Source organism: Phalangium opilio, unplaced genomic scaffold, assembly GCF_054372755.1.
Source record: "Phalangium opilio isolate 3A_F unplaced genomic scaffold, DU_Popi_V2 ptg000038l_1, whole genome shotgun sequence".
Taxonomy (NCBI): Eukaryota; Metazoa; Arthropoda; class Arachnida; order Opiliones; family Phalangiidae; genus Phalangium; species Phalangium opilio.
Window position 1 is genome coordinate 5,106,340 of NW_028324161.1, and position 18,119 is coordinate 5,124,458.

General features: G+C 38.9%; 2 protein-coding genes across 2 annotated transcripts in view; both read left to right on the top strand.

The window, feature by feature from the left end:
• Positions 1 to 18,119, top strand: part of LOC149682772 (centrosomal protein of 290 kDa-like) — a 147,058-nt gene that overhangs the window by 38,254 nt on the left and 90,685 nt on the right. The gene's annotated exons all lie outside the window — the stretch shown is intronic.
• On the top strand, positions 13,690 to 18,101 carry LOC149682776 (uncharacterized). Its single transcript, XM_089834180.1, has 6 exons — positions 13,690 to 13,782; positions 13,844 to 13,915; positions 13,986 to 14,123; positions 15,726 to 15,866; positions 15,938 to 16,147; positions 17,970 to 18,101. The coding sequence occupies exons 1-6, from the start codon at positions 13,690 to 13,692 to the stop codon at positions 18,099 to 18,101; spliced, it is 786 nt and encodes a 261-aa protein (XP_089690306.1).

The following is an 18,119-nucleotide window of genomic DNA, read 5'->3' on the forward strand; positions in this document are numbered from 1 at the left end:
TCCTCAATAAAATACCATGTACATTGGACAGCTCGTGACGGTGTCTGTGGTAGAGTGCTAGCTCAGGAGGTACTCTCTTTGGCCAACCTTGGACCATATAGCGTTTAACTTGGATCAGCGTATGATCATCCTTTGTAGCTTGTTCCATATCATGCGTTTGGATAGGACTTCCGTCAATGTGTTTCAATACGAACACGTATTCAGAAGGAAGAGGTGTAGGCGTACCTTCAGGAATCGGTAATGGTAACCTACTAAGGGCATCGGCATTCGCATTTTCCGAGCCTTTCTTGAATTGAATGGTGTACGAATAAGCTGCCAAGGTTAGAGCCCATCGTTGTAGTCTCGCAGCAGTCATTTGTGGAATGGTCTTATGCTCAGAGAAGATTGAGACTAGTGGCTGGTGGTCCGTGATTAGTACAAATTTGCGGCCCAGAAGATACTCGCGAAATTTTGTTACCCCAAAAATTATTGCTAGAGCTTCTTTCTCTATTTGCGAATAGTTGCGCTCAGCCTGAGTTAAGCTTCTGGATGCAAAGGCTATAGGCGTTTCAATGTCCATGTCATGATGTGAAAGGACGGCTCCTACTCCCACTGGCGATGCGTCACATGCGAGGTATAGTTGCTTATTGACATCATAATGTGCCAACATATTTGAAGACTTTAAGGCTTCTTTAGCCGCTTGGAAGGCTTGTTTCTCAGATTCCGTCCATTTCCACTTGTTTTCCTTATGTAATAATTGATACAATGGTGCTAATCTGGTTGAATTGTTGGGAAGGAACCGTGCGTAGTAATTCAACAATCCTAAAAATGCTCGTAACTCTTCTACGTTGTTGGGTGCTGGAGCGTCTAAAATAGCGGCCATTTTTGCTGGTTGGGGGTGTAGACCCTGTTCATCTAAGTAATAGCCCAAAAATTCGACAGATTTCTCCAAGAAAACACATTTTTCCTTTGTTAGTTTCAAGCCATTATCTTCCAAGATTGTCAGGACGTTATCGAGTATTTGTAAGTTCTCCTCAGCAGTTTTTCCACCCAATAGCAAATCGTCCTGGAAGGGCGTCGTTTTCGAGGCTCCCTTCAGTAGTGACTCGATTGTTCTTTGAAAAATCGCAGACGCCGATGATATTCCATAAGGAAGGCGATTATATTGGTATAGGCCTTTGTGCGTATTAATGACCACCATCTTTCGGGACTCTTCATCCAATTCTATTTGACTGTAAGCTTCCTTCATATCAATTTTGGAAAAATATTTGCAACCGACTAGAGTTGAAAATATCTCTTCCGCCTTGGGCAATGGGTATGTGTCAACATCGATGACTTGATTTACCGTTGTTTTAAAATCGCCGCAGATACGTACATTGCCATTTCCTTTCATGACTGGCACAATAGGTGAGGCAAATTCCGAGTGTGTTACACTTGTTATTATGCCATTTGATTCCAATCGCTCTAGTTCCTTCTCGATTTTGTCCTTTAGCGAATAAGGTATGGAACGAGCTTTACAAAATTTCGGAACGGCTCCGGGTTTCAAATTGATACGAACCTGGAATCCTTTTAAACAACCCAGACCGGGAGAAAATAACTCTTTATGTTGTTGTAGAATGTTTTCTAGCTTGGCGTTTGATTCAACTTTATTGATTTCAATAGTTGATTGCGGCAATGGCAATATATTCAAATTTGAATAGATCCACGTTCTTCCACACAGATCAGTTCCTGTGCCTTGACTAATGGCTACTGGCAGTTCGCAAGTTTGGTTCTTATACGTAACAGTGACCATCACTTCTCCAATAATGTTAACAACAGGATGTCCCGTAAAGGAACTCAATTTAAAATCGAATGGTCGTAGAGGCCCTATGTTAGGAATTTTCTTTGCAGTGTTTTCTGTGATAATGGTTGCCGCTGAGCCCGTATCTAGCTGCAAACTAACGCTACTTCCATTTACGCTGCATTCGACTGTGACTGCTGGTGGCAGCTGTTCATGACATTTCTTTCTTTCCGCTTTTTGCTCACATTGTTGGAGCACACTGTTTGTTGTTGCCTCCTTAACTGTATTGATACTTGATTCCAAAACCTCATCGCTTGTAGGGTATTCATTTGCTCCTTCCCGTTCGTTCTGGACATAATAGATAGGAGAATACTCCGCCATGTTTGATTGACAACCACTTTCCCTTTCTTGACTGATGTCGCGTGGAGGCAAATGTTCTTCATTTAGATTCTGTTGATCTTTATTGTCTATGCTGTTAATTCGTGACGCTCTCTGTTGCTCTGGTCTTCTGGTATGTCCATACTGTTTCTTGAGACAGGCTCTTTCTAAATGACCTTGTGTCTGACAATAATTGCATATTGAATTGAGGTGGGAACATTTATATTCGACGTGGCCAAACTTGTTGCATCTAATACAAGGCCGTTGGACATTATTTCTATAGTTCCAGGACACAGGGTATCGCTGTCCCTGGTGCTGGAAGTTCCTCGTGCTACTTGACTGGGACTTATGTCCTTGATAATTGCGGCTATAAGATGGTTGACTGCTTGATGATCGCAAGGGTTGATTGGTTCCTTGACTCCTATATGTTGATTGCGATCGACCTCTGCTATTGTCTCGATTTGATTGATGTGTAAAAGACGTGGGAGGTCTTGATTTGACAAACGAACGCTTAGCCGTAGACAGCATGTTTATTGATTCTTTTGATTCTTGCACTTGTCCTTTCAACTCCCTTTGATTACGCATGGCTGCCTCTATGGTCGTTAATATTTCCACCGCTCGAACATATGTTAAATTCGGTTCCGAAAATAAACGTTGCTGCATGCTATCATTGTTTATACCACAAACTAGTCTGTCTCTCAACCTATCCTCTAAATTTTGACCGAATTGGCAATGCTCACTCAATCGTTTAAGTTCTGCTATGTACTCCGATACAGTCTCTTCGGGTCTTTTCTTTCGTGAATCAAACTTGTTACGCTCTACCGCTATGGCAGGTTTGGGTGTGAAATGCGCAGTTAAGGTGCCAATTAATTCATCGTAACTCTTCGTCGTTGGCTTGTCAGGTCTTAATAAATTTCGCAATAAAGCATATGTTTTAGAACTCAGCACCGTTAGTAAAACAGCTCTCTTTTTATTATCGGAAGTGATCTCATTGGCTTCAAAATATTGATCCAACCTTTCTGAGTATAGAGTCCATGATTCCGCCTGATCATCGAAGATTTCGCAGCGACCGAATGTGCCGACTACTTGCGTTTGGTTTGGTGGTGTCGCCATTAGAGCGTCGATAGACTGGGCTGATAACAATCCGAGTTCGCTTCACTTGCTTGATGCCGATTATTTGATTTATTTGATTATAAAAGATCCGTAATAATAAATATCTCCCCTATCCCATCTCCGTCGCCAATTTGTTATGTCCTTATGTAGAAATAATAACGATTGAAGTTATACTTATAAAACTATCGTTTAATGAGACGGGAAGATTTTACATTCGTTCTGCTCTGTGCATGTTTTTGGCGCGAACTCAGGGGCTACGCCCCAGACTATTTCTTTAGGGGTTTCTAGAAGTTACAAGTATTTATATAGTGGTTTTTCTTGTTCCAAGTATATCTTTAGTGAGTGGGAGAATGGAAGACTATTTGTACATTATATATATGCGATTGATTAGATATTAGATATAACAGTGTGTGTTGCCTATTATCACATAAGTAACTTAAGGTGAACCGTGGTGAAAGTTATAGTAGTTCAAACTCCCTCCCCTTAGCCCATTCCTCTTCAAAAATGCCGCCATTTGCTAAAAAAATCCCTGTATTTCAAACCAAAACTGTATTTTTTTATAAGATAGTCTTCAAAAGGTTCATTTTCTAGGGTTATTTCGACCAAAGTGCGTTCAAAATCGGAACAAGTTAACTTCGTAGAATGTAAATTTTCCGAGGACCGCCCAGTTACTAAACCAACAACACTCCAAACGACTACTAAACCACCAACAGAGCCACCCACACTCCAAACGACTACTAAACCACCAACAGAACCACCCACACCCAAACCCACTATACCACCCACACATAAACCCACTATACCACCAACGCCTAAACCCATTATACCACCAACGCCTAAACCCATTATACCACCAACGCCTAAACCCATTATACCACCAACGCCTAAACCCATCATACCACCAACGCCTAAAGCCATTATACCACCAACGAATAAACCCATTATACCACCAACGCCTAAACCCATTATACCACCAACGCCTAAACCCATTATACCACCAACGCCTAAACCCATTATACCACCAACGAATAAACCCATTATACCACCAACGCCTAAACCCATTATACCACCAACGCCTAAACCCATTATACCACCAACGGCTAAATTCACTATACCACGAACGGCTAAATTCACTATACCACCAACGCCTAAATTCACTATACCACCAACACCTAAACAAACTATACCGCCAACACCTAAACTAACAAAACCACTCGCACCTAAACCCATTAACCCACTAAACCACCAACATCTAAACCAAGAAAAGCACCCACACCCAAACCGATTAAGCCACCCACCACATCTAAACCCATTAACCCAATAAACTGGCAAAACCTAAACCTACTAAACCACTAGCAAAACCACCCACACCTTAACCCACTAAACCATGAATTTATATAACAATGAATATACATCCCTATGCTATACCCTTTCTAACCTGTCAATTTGATTTGGGTGTTGGCTTACAAGTCAACGACGTCTTTTGAGTAGCCAATCATAAGTTAGAAGGAGGATACCTATTGAGTCCTGGTGTAACGCTGAAGCGCCAGGGTGACATCAGCAGCGCTCGCTTGACACTATTTTGCTGGGGAATTTTTAACGCGTTATGTTTCGAGATACGGCAATTTTTATATCAAAAATCTCATAATATCACATAAAACCAAAAGGAGATAGGGGTATCTTAGCTAATGGGACATGAAAACGGGCAGCGTAATTATGGGACTTGTAAACGGGCAGCGTATTTATGGGACTTGTAAACGGGCTGCGTAATTATGGGACTTGTAAACGGGCTGCGTAATTATGGGACTTGTAAACGGGCAGCGTAATTATGGGACTTGTAAACGGGCAGCGTAATTATGGGACTTGTAAACGGGCAGCGTAATTATGGGACTTGTAAACGGGCAGCGTAATTATGGGACTTGTAGACGGGCAGCGTAATTATGGGACTTGTAAACGGGCAGCGCAATTATGGGACTTGTAAACGGGCAGCGTAATTATGGGACTTGTAAACGGGCAGCGTAATTATGGGACTTGTAAACGGGCAGCGTAATTATGGGACTTGTAGACGGGCAGCGTAATTATGGGACTTGTAAACGGGCAGCGCAATTATGGGACTTGTAAATGGGCAGCGTAATTATGGGACTTGTAAACGGGCAGCGTAATTATGGGTCTTGTAAACGGGCAGCGTAATTATGGGACTTGTAAACGGGCAGCGTAATTAAGGGACCTGAAAACGGGCAGCGTAATTATGGTACTTATAAGCGGGCAGCGTAATTATGGGACTTGTAAGCGGGCAGCGTAATTATGGGACTTGTAAACGGGCAGCGTAATTAAGGGACGTGAAAACGGGGCACAAACGCGAATATTTTATTGTATTGTCCTTACATTTGTGAATGAAAAATTACATTGATACTTATCAAAACCTTTTTTCAGGAGCTAACCAAGAAATTAAAATTTGAATGTGAAAAACTTAAATTAGATAATCGCCTCTTAAATGAGAAAGTCAAAATTCTTGGTAAGCACTTCAAAATTTTTTACGAACTTCCTTACTGAACTGGTAACCTTACAGAAAATCACGCAAATTTGGATGAAGCTAGTTTACAAAATGAACTGCGAGTTACTTTGTTAAAGGAAGCCAATGAACGACAAAGAGCCGATCATCTTCTATTGCAACACGAGCAACTCAAACAAGTTTTTGATAGCATGGATACTAGAAATTCTGAACTGGAAAAGAAGTTTGCCGAGCTAACCAGAGAGGCAGTGGACATCAAAAACAGAGAAAGAATACTTAAAGAAAAGTTGAATGGTATGTTATTATGTTACTAATGTTTAGCCAAATTTCCAGAAAACCCAATTGTACTGTTTACAATTGACGTGATACTTATAATTGTGGAATGAAATGAGTTTAGAAACTGGATCTCAAACATATCTTTTGACTTACTATTCGAAAATTAGTTCAATAGACTCATAACCAACACACGGCTGAAATTAACATTAGATTAGGAACATTATGCTGATTATGCTGAACTTAAAGGCAATGTATGCTTGGTAATCTTCTGCACAAGAAACTTAATTTGTCAAAGGCAGGAACCTATCAGAAGTCGTCTGCCTTTACCAAGTTTTGTTTTAAGAACTAGACATGGACTCGAGCAATAACGTCTAGGTCACTTAATTTTTCGTAACGAACCGAACTTTTAATGAAAGCAAAATATTTCAAGCGTTGAAAGCTAGGCTTTAGATTTGATGACTACAGTACCTCGTGTATTTAAATTCCGATACTGTATCTCAAAACGTGCATTTATTTCCTAGTTTCGTTTCCCTCATTTTAAGTGGTGACTACAAACGCGCATTATTCCATTTTTACCTCTCCGAGTGACGTATGTCACGGAGAGGTTCTAATTTTGACGTGTCTGTGTGTCTGTCTGTCTGTTGTTACACCCACGTGACCGCGTTCGCAGTTTCCAAATCGGAGCAAACGTGTTCGCCATTTCCGAACTTCTTTCACAGTCACGGAAATGGCTCCTCTACTTGAGTTCTCACACCACCATCTTCTGGTCTTTGTCCATCCCACACGGACACCAGTCTGTACTTACTGGCATCTAATCACCACCATCTTTCTGTCTTCGTCCATCCCACATGGACATCAGTCTGTATATACTGGCTTCTAATCACCACCATCTTCTGGTCTTTGTCCATCCCACTTGGACACCAGTCTGTACATACTGGCTTCTAAATACCACCATCTACTGGTCTTCCGTCTATTCCACATAGACACCAATCTGTCTCATTGGCTTCTAACTCCATCGTCATCGTTTGGTTTAAGACATTCGCGGCGATCAGCTAGGGTTACGAGAAACGTCTAGGCTCCCTAGGGTGGGTTGTCCACCAAAGGTTTTCGCAATTGCGGTTGTTCTTGCCTTAAAGTGTAGTTCGACACCCTTATATACTACCTATTTGAGTAAGGCGAGGCAACCGGCGTATGCTTCATTTCAAACGCCAATATTAGTCAGGTCTCTCAAGAATGTTTAATTGTTCTTTATCAAAACGATGTAACGCTCAATAAGGCAAACAACTGACGAAGAAAATATTTAATATTAATTATATTTATTTTAATATTTAAGATAATCTGGTTTCTCTACTCAAAATTAATACGGAAAGAGTTAAAAAGCAGCTTATGTTTTTGTCTGTGTGTGTCCGTCCATTGTTACACTAGTGCGTCGCGTTAGCAGTTAGCCTTGTGTTGATGTGTTAAGAAATCATACAGAACCTTAATATTCCCTTTTTCCATAATATAAAGTGAATATGTGGAAGTATTTTTCGTAATTATGATGCATTTAGTACTTTTGTAGCTTTAAAGCTCTGTTTCATTTTGATATTCCAAAGATTATTTTTTAATATTGTTATTTGAAATGGCTGTTTATATATTGCTTAAGCTATACAACATCTGTATATAGAATAATCCTTGGTTTAGTGACTTCATGAAGAAGACTAAGATATAGACTCCGGCGGGTATAACAAGTAATATCCACAATAGGCTTAGTCAGAAGTAAATGAAAAACAAATCAAAGATTTAATCAAATTAAAGGTCGAAGACTCAAAACATCCTTGGCATGCTTTGATAAACTTTTTCGAAAATAAACCAAGCAAAGTTTAGGCTCAGCACGGAACCGATATCGCTATGGCAAAGGCTCTGTCGACAATTCCAAGTTCACCGGGAAATAATTTAATTTTGGCCTAGGGATGTCAACTTCCCAGAAAAAAACCGGTTTTCGGTTAACCGGTATATTTAAATGGCCGGTTTAACCGATTCAAAAAACTGGCCAAAAAAACCGGTTTTTCAAAAAACCGGTTTTTAACCGGTCGTTTATGATAAATGTTGAAAAGTGCGATACTCCAACGTAAACTCAAGACCAAATACTAGTACCGGGTAGTTAGTACCTATTGGTGTTAAGTAATGCCGTTTTCCATTGGCATTCTAGAATAGGCCAATGAAAAATTACTCGATAGATGCAGTAATTTTCTTGGAGTGAGAACGAAACTTCCTTTAAAATTGCTTTATACGCATCTATGTCTCCTTTGATATTGCTCCATGGTGGTAGATTGTTAGCAGCCAACCGAAGCTAAGTAACATTAAGTGACAAAAAGGGAAAACTTTTAATTTTGTGAATTTAAAAAAACCGATTCGGTTTTCGGTTTTTATTTTAAAAAACCGATTAAAACCGAAGAATTAAAAAACCGGAAAAAACCGGTGCTCCGGAATTGAAAAAACCGGTTTTCGGTTAAACCGGGCGGTTTTTGACATCCCTATTTTGGCCTTTGAATTGCAAAGTTTATTAACAACGGAAACTTTCTTCACTTTGAAGGAATTTTTAAAACACGAAAATTTGGGAGAAACGATAATATTAATCGAATGCGCTGGCGAACTCGGCTCGAACACCGAACGTGGGAAATTTTTGCAAGATTTGCAAGACGAAATGAGATCTACTGAAACTAATATCGAATTAGTTTTAATAACGGATGGGAATAACCAAGATATAAAGATTCAGCACGTGATAAAACATGACGGAATCACTTGGGGCGAGTTGACCACTGAAGCTCAGGAAGATCTTATGAAGAGAGTAATCAAATTTCAAGGAAATGAAAACTCGAGTTTAAAAGATCTCTTTTGTGAAAAGGATTTTATTCAATTTGAAGAAGTTCTGAAAGGGGAAATTCTATTTAATTTGATTCAAAATAAAGTCATAACTGTCGGAAAAGAGCTCGAGAGTTTGGGTGACGTCGAGGATTATTATATTCCACGAGAGCTCCAACTAAAAGACGATATTGATGAAAAATGTTTAAACAACATAGACTCTTCCGAATTAAAAGCTCTAAACGATCCGCGTTTCGCAAATAAAGAAAACTGCGTTCAAATAACGAAAGATGAGGATTTTCAACGTTTATGCAAACAATATCCAATGAAGAACATTCATTGGTTAAAGTATGATTCAAATTCAAAGTTAATTTCGTACAAGTCACGTGGTAAGCTGGGTTACTTACAAAAGTACTTGGTCAAAGATCAGAGATCTTCCTATTCTGAAGAAACATTGATTGAAAAATCCGACAAATCACTGATTATTTCCGACACTCCCGGGATGGGAAAATCAACCGTGCTTTCTGTATTGGGACAAAAAATCAAACTTAAATATCCAAATTATTGGGTAATTAGAGTCAACTTAAACGATTGCAGCAAGACTTTAAAAACGCTAGAAGAGGAGGAAATTTCCATCGCAAATTCGAAAGAGTTATCGGATTTTATGCTGAAATATATCTTACCTTGCAGCGAAAACACGAAATTGAAAAATCCATTTGAAGAAAAGTTGTTTGAAAATTCGTTAACCAATTACGAGAGACTGGTGCTACTTTTCGACGGATTTGACGAAATTAGTCCGACTTATGATAGCCAGGTTATAAAAATGCTAGAAGCGTTGATGAAAACTCGTGTCGAGAAAATTATAATATCAACTAGGCCATATACCAAGGAACAGTTGAAAAATTGTTTGAGCACTTGGGCCCATACTATGGTACCATTTTCGAAAGAAGATCAAGTGGAGTTCATTGTTAAATATTTGCAAAAACAATTTAATATTGTGAATATAAAATTCCCGGGAACGCTTGAAGATTTGAATAAATACGTCTCAACATCAATTGACAATTTATCCAACTCTATAAAAGATAACGAAAGACAGTTCATGGGAGTCCCATTACAATGCAGATTATTGGCGTCATATATGCTCCGTAACATTTCAAATGGACAATTCGCAATGATAGACAACGTATCGTTAGTGGATTTATACGAAAATTTCATTGAAGGCAAAGTTGGAATTTACGATAACGAAAAATGTTCCCCGGCGGACGGTAATGTAGCTACGAACAATGCACTAAAAAGTATGAAAACACTAATACTTCAGAAACACAGACAATACGCTCTTCAACTTTTACTGTCTGAAAACGTATATGAAGAATTGAATTACCCCGAACTTGAGGACGAAGAAGGCCTACTTGAGGATTCACTTTTAAAGGCGGGAGTTTATATTGGAAATCTGACGTTTATACATCGAACCTTTGCTGAATATTTCGTAGTGGATTACCTTTTGTATCTAGCTAAAATTGTGGAAACAAACGCAGGCGCCTGGAGTAAATTGTCAATTTTGACTCGAGAAATAATGTTAAAAGCTGGATTTACAGTGATTCGAACCTTCCTCGATGTACTCATTCGAAAAGGCAAAAATTCTGAGGAAACTGAGAAGATTTTACGAAGTTACATCGAATTTTTAGAAGAGAATTATCCCACGAATCCACCAGCGTGCCACAATGCCTCGAAAGAAACCGTTCTACACGTACTAATCCGCGAAGGTCAATTTGATACACTGAGCAAATTGATCGATATTTTATCCAAAGATAACCAAAGTCTGTTAAAGCTTTTAGTTCAGTATCAGGAATGACAATTCGAAAAAGTGGAACGGTGGTATTTTGATGGCTCCTTTGGATTATTTTCGCCTTTGTACTTGGCTTGCCGGTTTGGTTATGATGAAATCGTCGAGAAGCTATTAGAAGCCGGAAGTGACGTCAATCCACTAAATTGTGACAGATTTAGTCCATTGTATGTAGCATGCAATTATAGTCGCACGCAGAACGATGCCGATGTTGAAACAAGTTCTGGTATAGGTAAGTTAAAATGTTTTTATTTGTTTCTGCATTCATTAAAATGCATAATTTTTTCATCGGTAATTTATTTCTTGCCAAAATTAATAATACAGAAATTCCCTCTTATATAGTTGAATATAAGATCACATAAAACCTAATTTAGTAATGTCAGGGGTCGCTCTTGCCTCTTGTTCAAACTCGGGATTATTGGGAAAGAAGGTTTCACCACGTGACTAGTGTCGTCTATGCATAAGCCCCACACAAGTCTGACCCAGAGGTTAGAGTTTTGACGGGGAACATTCATTGTTGTATAGGTTCATGCCTAAACCCACTAAACCACCAACAATCAAACCACCTGATTTTGTCGACTGTTATTTGATTTATAGTTTTTAATCAGTGTAAAATGTACCAAACTTTGAAATTTGCGATGTAATTAAAATAAAGCCTTAAGCAGGGTTTTAATGGGAGCGAATTAAATATTCCTTTCGCAACGGCAAGTGATTTTCAAAAAACTGCAATAAGCATGCCGAAGCAGGAAAGTTAAATCCTGGTTAACATTAACACGGCCCTAATTGATGGCTGCTCAAACGTATGCATTGTTTACTAGAGAAATATTAAACATAGGATATTTTTGCACTAGTACTTGGGACCAGTGACCCCCTAGGGTCCACAATATTAAAGTGATCCTTTAATTAATTTAGTAAGCGCGTACACCCGCCGTTGGGGTTTGTTATACTAACTTTGTACATTCGAAACTAACATAATCTTTCCAAACTCAACCACACCTTGTTAATACGCAAGTCTTGATTTGCGTGACTTGTACTGTCTGGGATCGCTCGCGATTTGCTCTATTACGTCATAAAATCGGACAGAGAGGCGGTCATTATTATCCACAGGTAGCTCCGGAAATAAACTACGCATCGTTTCCGGAGTTCCTTTAATCTCAGTTTTTTTAGCCAGTGATCCCTCTTTCTCTACTGATCGCTTGAACGAATATCCGTGCAAGAGCTATTCTAGATCTATAAATGGAACACGCGTATTTCTGTGTCGTTTAGCCACTCAAAAAAAAAAACAAAAAACCAAAAGGATAAAAAAATCGGCCAAAAAATGAAAAATCAAATATTTGTATAACTTTCGTTTTAAAATTTTCGTCCAATTAATTTTAGATCGTTAATAGCGAATTCCATCATAGAGACTATAAACCCCAAGGAGTGGCAGGTCCCCCGCTCTACAAGCGCAAATAATGATGTTGCTCAGGTAAATTGGTACATGAGAGCTTCCGGCCCGTTTAATTTTGCTTAGCGGAAGTCGCCCTGTATCAGGAAAAAAGGGGGCAACACAACAAGTTGAGGCATTCCTTCCACTCCTTGGGGTTTATAGTCTCTATGATTCCATGGAACTGATTCGCGCTCTCGGAGTACCCTGAAAAGGTTTTTTTTTGTTTCAGAGGTAAGTCGAGATCACCTCTAACTCGGATCATAGCCCACTCGATCAGTTTAACGCGTGATCGAGTGGGCTATGCTCGGATTCACATCTTCCATAGTTCGCTTGCGAAATTCGAACTCGACTTACTCGAGTCGGAAGTTCGGAACCGATTTCTATTAAAGGTAGCGTCGGCGACGTTTATTACCGATCTAGAACGCTAGATGGCGCTCGCATAAGGGGCGGTGGCCTAAAATTTGAAAAAGGACCATACCCTACGAGTGGATGAATCGCGTCACGTGGGTTACAAAGACTCTATCTTCCCTCAATCTGGACTCGACGCGTAATTCAAATCATGTTCGATTTGAGCGTGTGGCTCGGCAGTCCATTTTTGAAAATGCTTCGTGTCGTTCTCTCTCTAGAGTACGGTAAATTTAAAATCAAAACGTTCAGTTGCTACGAGGAGTTTCGATTGTGAACACGATTTTAGTGTGAGCGATTATTTCTGTTTAATTTGCGCTTCTGTCTCGAAAACGGTAAATTTAAAATAAAAATAAAAGATAGATCAGAATGTCAATGGTCAGTACGGATCGCTTGGTAAATCAAAATCAGCATAAACACTTTGGCGGGAATAAAACCAATGTTAAAACCGGTCCGGAAATTATGCGTATTTCTCTTCAAGATCTAACTGCAGCCTCCAATAGAACTGCTGTAAGATTTCCTATGTCCAGCTCTCTGTTACTTTCGTTGCTATGGAAACATAACAAACAAAAATGTTTGTAGCAGACCAAAGACATCGAAGTGTCTAAGCAGACAGCTTCTACCAAGGCCTTTCAAAACAGGCTAATTGAAACGTTGAGACAATAATTAAAAGATAAGATATAATAAAATGGACTAAGTTAATTTAGGTGATGACGTGACCCCCTCCGTTTTTGGTATGTTTATAATGCTAGAAGAGCATTTCACCAGCAATATCCGGGAAAGCACCGTATAGTTACTTCGACGATTCGTAGTCCAACTCCAACATTGTGTCCGAGCCTGTGTTAAGTCAACTTGGATTTTTCAACTCCAATTTCAAAATTGTGAAGTGGAAACCTGTGGTTGTGTGTTACATGGATTCCATGGTGTTCGTATTTTAATAACCTCTATTATTATTGGTACACATGGTAAGTAACAAATTTGTGAAAAGAAGACAATGACTACCAAAAAATAAATAACAAAAACACATGCAATATAGACTAATGGCACCCCATGTTATAATCGAAGGCAGAGGGCTGCCATTACCCTATTCTCTTGTGTAAAATATTAAATACTTCTACATTTAAGTCCGCATGGCGCCTATTGATTGGAACGAAATTGACAAATGCAATCTTCAGGATATAAATGATGATTTAGCCGAAAGTTTCTACAAAAAACTAATTAATGTAAGTACCCTAATTAGAATATAAATTTGCCATTGTTTTTAATTAACCCATATTATTAAAGTTTAAGCCATCAAACGAAGATGATCCCAAAAGACTGCATAAGCTCTTTCTGGTGTCAAAATCAGTTTTGCAGGTATAAATTCTTTAAGAAAACAAACTTTAGGTTAAGATAAAATAAATGAATAAATAACATTGTGTTCAAGCTGAAAGGGTTGCAAGCGGAGGTTGCGATGGAAGAATTGGAGCAAATGGCCAAGGATCAAGGAAGACTGAGCGCTCGTCATGAAAAGGAGCTTTTAGCCGAGATTGAAGATCTGAAGGATGAGTTGGAGAATGTCAAGGTACTGAGATGTCAGTTTTGGTTGCATTGTCTTGTGCAAAACTATTTTCTATTTCAGGGTTCATACAAACCTGGAAATCAGGGAAATAAATAGTTGACAAAAACCTCAGGGAAAACTCAGGGAATTTCGAATTTTTAGTAAAATTCAGGGAAATCAGGGAAATTTGCGTCAAAAAGGGGCCACATAATTAAGCAAAATGTTCGTGAACATACCCTCCATAGGATTAACATTACACTATACTTTGGAGGCTCATAACTCTGGTTATATTAGAGATAAGGGGATGTCCTTTGATTATGTAATAGTCATATTTGTCCCATCCTCCTCCGTTAACATTTGCATCATAGGATACTCCATATACGGGAAGTATATGGGGAAAAACCTGGAAATCTCAGGGAAATTTGTTTTCTAAAAGTTGTATGAACCCTGCTATTTGTACTATTCAAGGGTTTAGGATTGATTATCCCCCAAAAGCTTGGATTGCAATGGTTCGGAATATTTACACTTGTCACAAAAGAAAGGCAAAGGATTATGTCACAAAAGGCAGTGACCCTTTGCTTCTTCATTAAGAGTTTAAGACCAGTTGTGACCCTATAGGCCGAATCATTTACTTTAATATTAATCCCAATGTAAAATTCCTTTTAAACAAAGGGATAATGAAGTAGAAAAACAATTAAGTTCATTTTAATTGATTAAAGGAAAAGTAACCTATTATTATACTATACCAAGAAGCGATATCTAGTTTACTAGGGAGAAGGTATAAATTCGCCACATTTCCAGCTTTGTCTCCGGTCCAAACATATAGTAGGTCTGGAGTTAATCCCCGCCACCTCTAAATTACAACCAGCAGCATCTCATTGGTTCTTGAAAATTCACGTCAGCACGACGCGAGTGACGAAAATTACGTATTTTTCGACTGAGGAGAGTGTAGCGAAATAGCTTGGTCTCCTTTTACATCCCCCCTTGTATTTTAAAAAGGAGGAACTGGGACTATGGCGCGCGAATACTTACGCATCTTATACCTTCTCCCTAGTAAACTAGATATCGCTTCTTGATTATACCTTAGAAGAATGGCCTTTTTCTTAGTATAAAAGGAAAAGTTTAATAAAAAAAATAAATGATCTCTTTGATACAAAATAATTAGCATTTAAATAGTCTTGAACATAATCAAGGACTACTGCGCCATCTGCTATTGGTTTAGTGGCGTCTGCTAGCCAAAAACTCTTATGATTAGGTCTATCAGCCTGTTAGAATTCAACCAATCCCGTAGGAGTAAGTGGTTCAGTTTAGCAGACGCCACTAAACCAATGGGAGTACCGGGATTTGTTGAATTCTCACCAGCTGAGAGAGGTAAGGGGATTCGATTTAGTAGACGCCACTAAACCAATGGTGGATGGCGAGGCAGTAATCCTTGATTATTTTTAAGACTGATTAAATGCTAATTATTTTGTAATAAGCGATCACTTATTTTTGATAATATTTTTCCGTTTATATTTAGAAAAATACTGTTCTTAATGTTATATTATCTGAACTTGTCTTTTCAGTCTAGAAATTATGACTCATGTTCATCATGAATAAAACTTATTTAATTACTCTTATGTTTAGGGTTCGAGAAAAGGCAGTGATACGTCGCTTCTGAAACATAATCTTCGAAACGAGGAACTCGAAGAGGAAAACTTGACTTTGACTAAAGAAATTGAATCGAAAAAGACTGAAATCAGGAGAACCAAACGAGAGTTGGAGAAAGTGTGGACAGTTCACGAGTTACAATCTACTCGGTTGATTTCTGAGAAAGCTTTTTTTCTAATTGTACTTAGGCTCTTGAAATGGTTGAGAAGCAGGAAGAGGAGCGGAGTATCTTGCGTGACGAGATTGAGAAGTTGCAAGAACAACTGGAGGAAAGCAAAGAGATGATAAAGAATGTTGAAGTATCGAAAGAAGAAAGCTGCAAAATGAAAGAGAAAGAGCTCTTGGCAAAGATAAAAGTTAAAAACGCCGAGATTCATCAACTTCTAAATGATATAAAGGTATCTTTTTGGTATCTGTTAGGGCTGTGCGGGTACTCGAAACTGGTTTTCCTAGGACTCGAACGGGTACCCGGGTCCTGGTCCAAGGCCTAAAATTACCCGTTTAGGGCTTGTCGAGTCCGTTTTTCTTTACCAACTTAATAGCCAACTTTATCAGCTACTGATAAAAACGTTTTCATATTTAAAAAAGTTAAAATTACTTTTAATGTTTAGTTTTGAAACAGTTAGAAAAAAAAACAGAATGTTTTAAGAGCAAATTTGACGAATTTTGGGCTCTGATTAAGAATTTTGGACTCGAAACCATGTTTTTTGGACTCGAAAATGGACTCGACGAGTCCTGCAAAATTGGACTCGAGGACTCGACGAGACCACTTTTCCAGGACTCGGACTCGGACTCGAAACCTAAAAATGAGGACTCGCACACCTCTAGTATCTGTCTATAATTTTTTTGTTTTGAATTTTGTTTTGGAGTTCCACTTTATTGTTATCAATACATGTAAGGCCACTTGGTCTCATATAAGTTTGTCACGGGTTACAAACTGGAGCTTGTCATGAAGTGACAATGTAGGTGAAACATCATAGATTCTCATAAAGTAACGCCTGGTTAGGCGCTGTCAAAGGCTTAGTTACGCAGACTAAATAGTAAGATGGACTGCAAAACCGAGTGTAGTCAATTTTCGCTTCCGTCGTTCTCGAACTAGCTCGAGCTGTAAGTCTCTAGCATTACGAAGTATAGGTATTGTCATACTTATGAAACATATCTTATAAACTTATGGTGTCTTTCATTTCGGATATCAACGTTTTTTACCAAATAGAGTGCGAAAAGAAAGCCTTTTATGTTTGCAAGTCCCTTGTTTTGAGAAATATCTATTTCATTGTCTGATGTTTTTGGAGATATCTTGAAAAGAACGACACTGTTATAATATCGCATGTGTCACGCATTATTAACAACTGCCATTCGTGAACTACAGTTGTTTTCCACCAGATGGCGACACCGTTTTGACCTTGCATGCGGTATTCTCTAGTAGCAACGGCCAGTAGCTATAGCTACAGATCTTTTCCGTCAGACGGCGACACTGCACATGTCACGCTTTTATAGCAACTACCAGCCTCAAAATACAGATATTTTCCACTAGAAACGACATCGTTTTAAAGTCGCACGCGATGTGCTGTATTAAACGAGCGCCAGTCGCGAGTTCCAGATATTTCCCGCCAGAAGGCGACACCGTTATGACGTCGCACGTAGCACGCTTTCATAGCAATAGAAAGACGCGAGTTAAAAACCTTAAATTTCCACCAGAAGGCGACACTGGTTTCATGTCGTACCACTGTTATGACGTTCTGTTCCTCATTTCATGCTCTTGTTGCAACCGCCTGTCGCTTGCTACAGATATTTTCCATCAGAAATTCTAATAACATGAGCAAACTTCACATCTTTTCCACCAGAAGGCGACACCGATATGGCATCGCGCACGGCGAGCCCTAGTAGTTTATAAGGGCCTATGCTTCAAAACTTTTGTAAATTGGTTTTCCCCTTAATTGAATCATAAGTTTATAAGATATGTTCCATAAGTATGACACTACCTATACTTGGCAATGCTAGAGACTTACTGAGAGCTAGTTTGAGAACGATAAGCAAGAATTGAGTACACCCGGTTTTGCAGTCCATCATCCTATTTAGTCTGTACTAAGCCTTTGACAGCGCCTCACCAGGCGTCACTTCACGAGAATCTATGACCTACCTTATTCACTTCATGACAAGCTCTCAGTAACCAGTGACAAACCTTTAAAACATATCACATGAATTTCAAACATCTTACAGACTCTGGAAAGTGAGAACTCTGAACTTCGATCACAAAAAAGTCAACTACACGAGAAACTAATTGAAGCGGTAGATCAAATGGAGAAAACCACAGATGAGTACATAAAACTGAAAGTTAGTTCCGCTTATTAAATCGTCATACGCTAGATT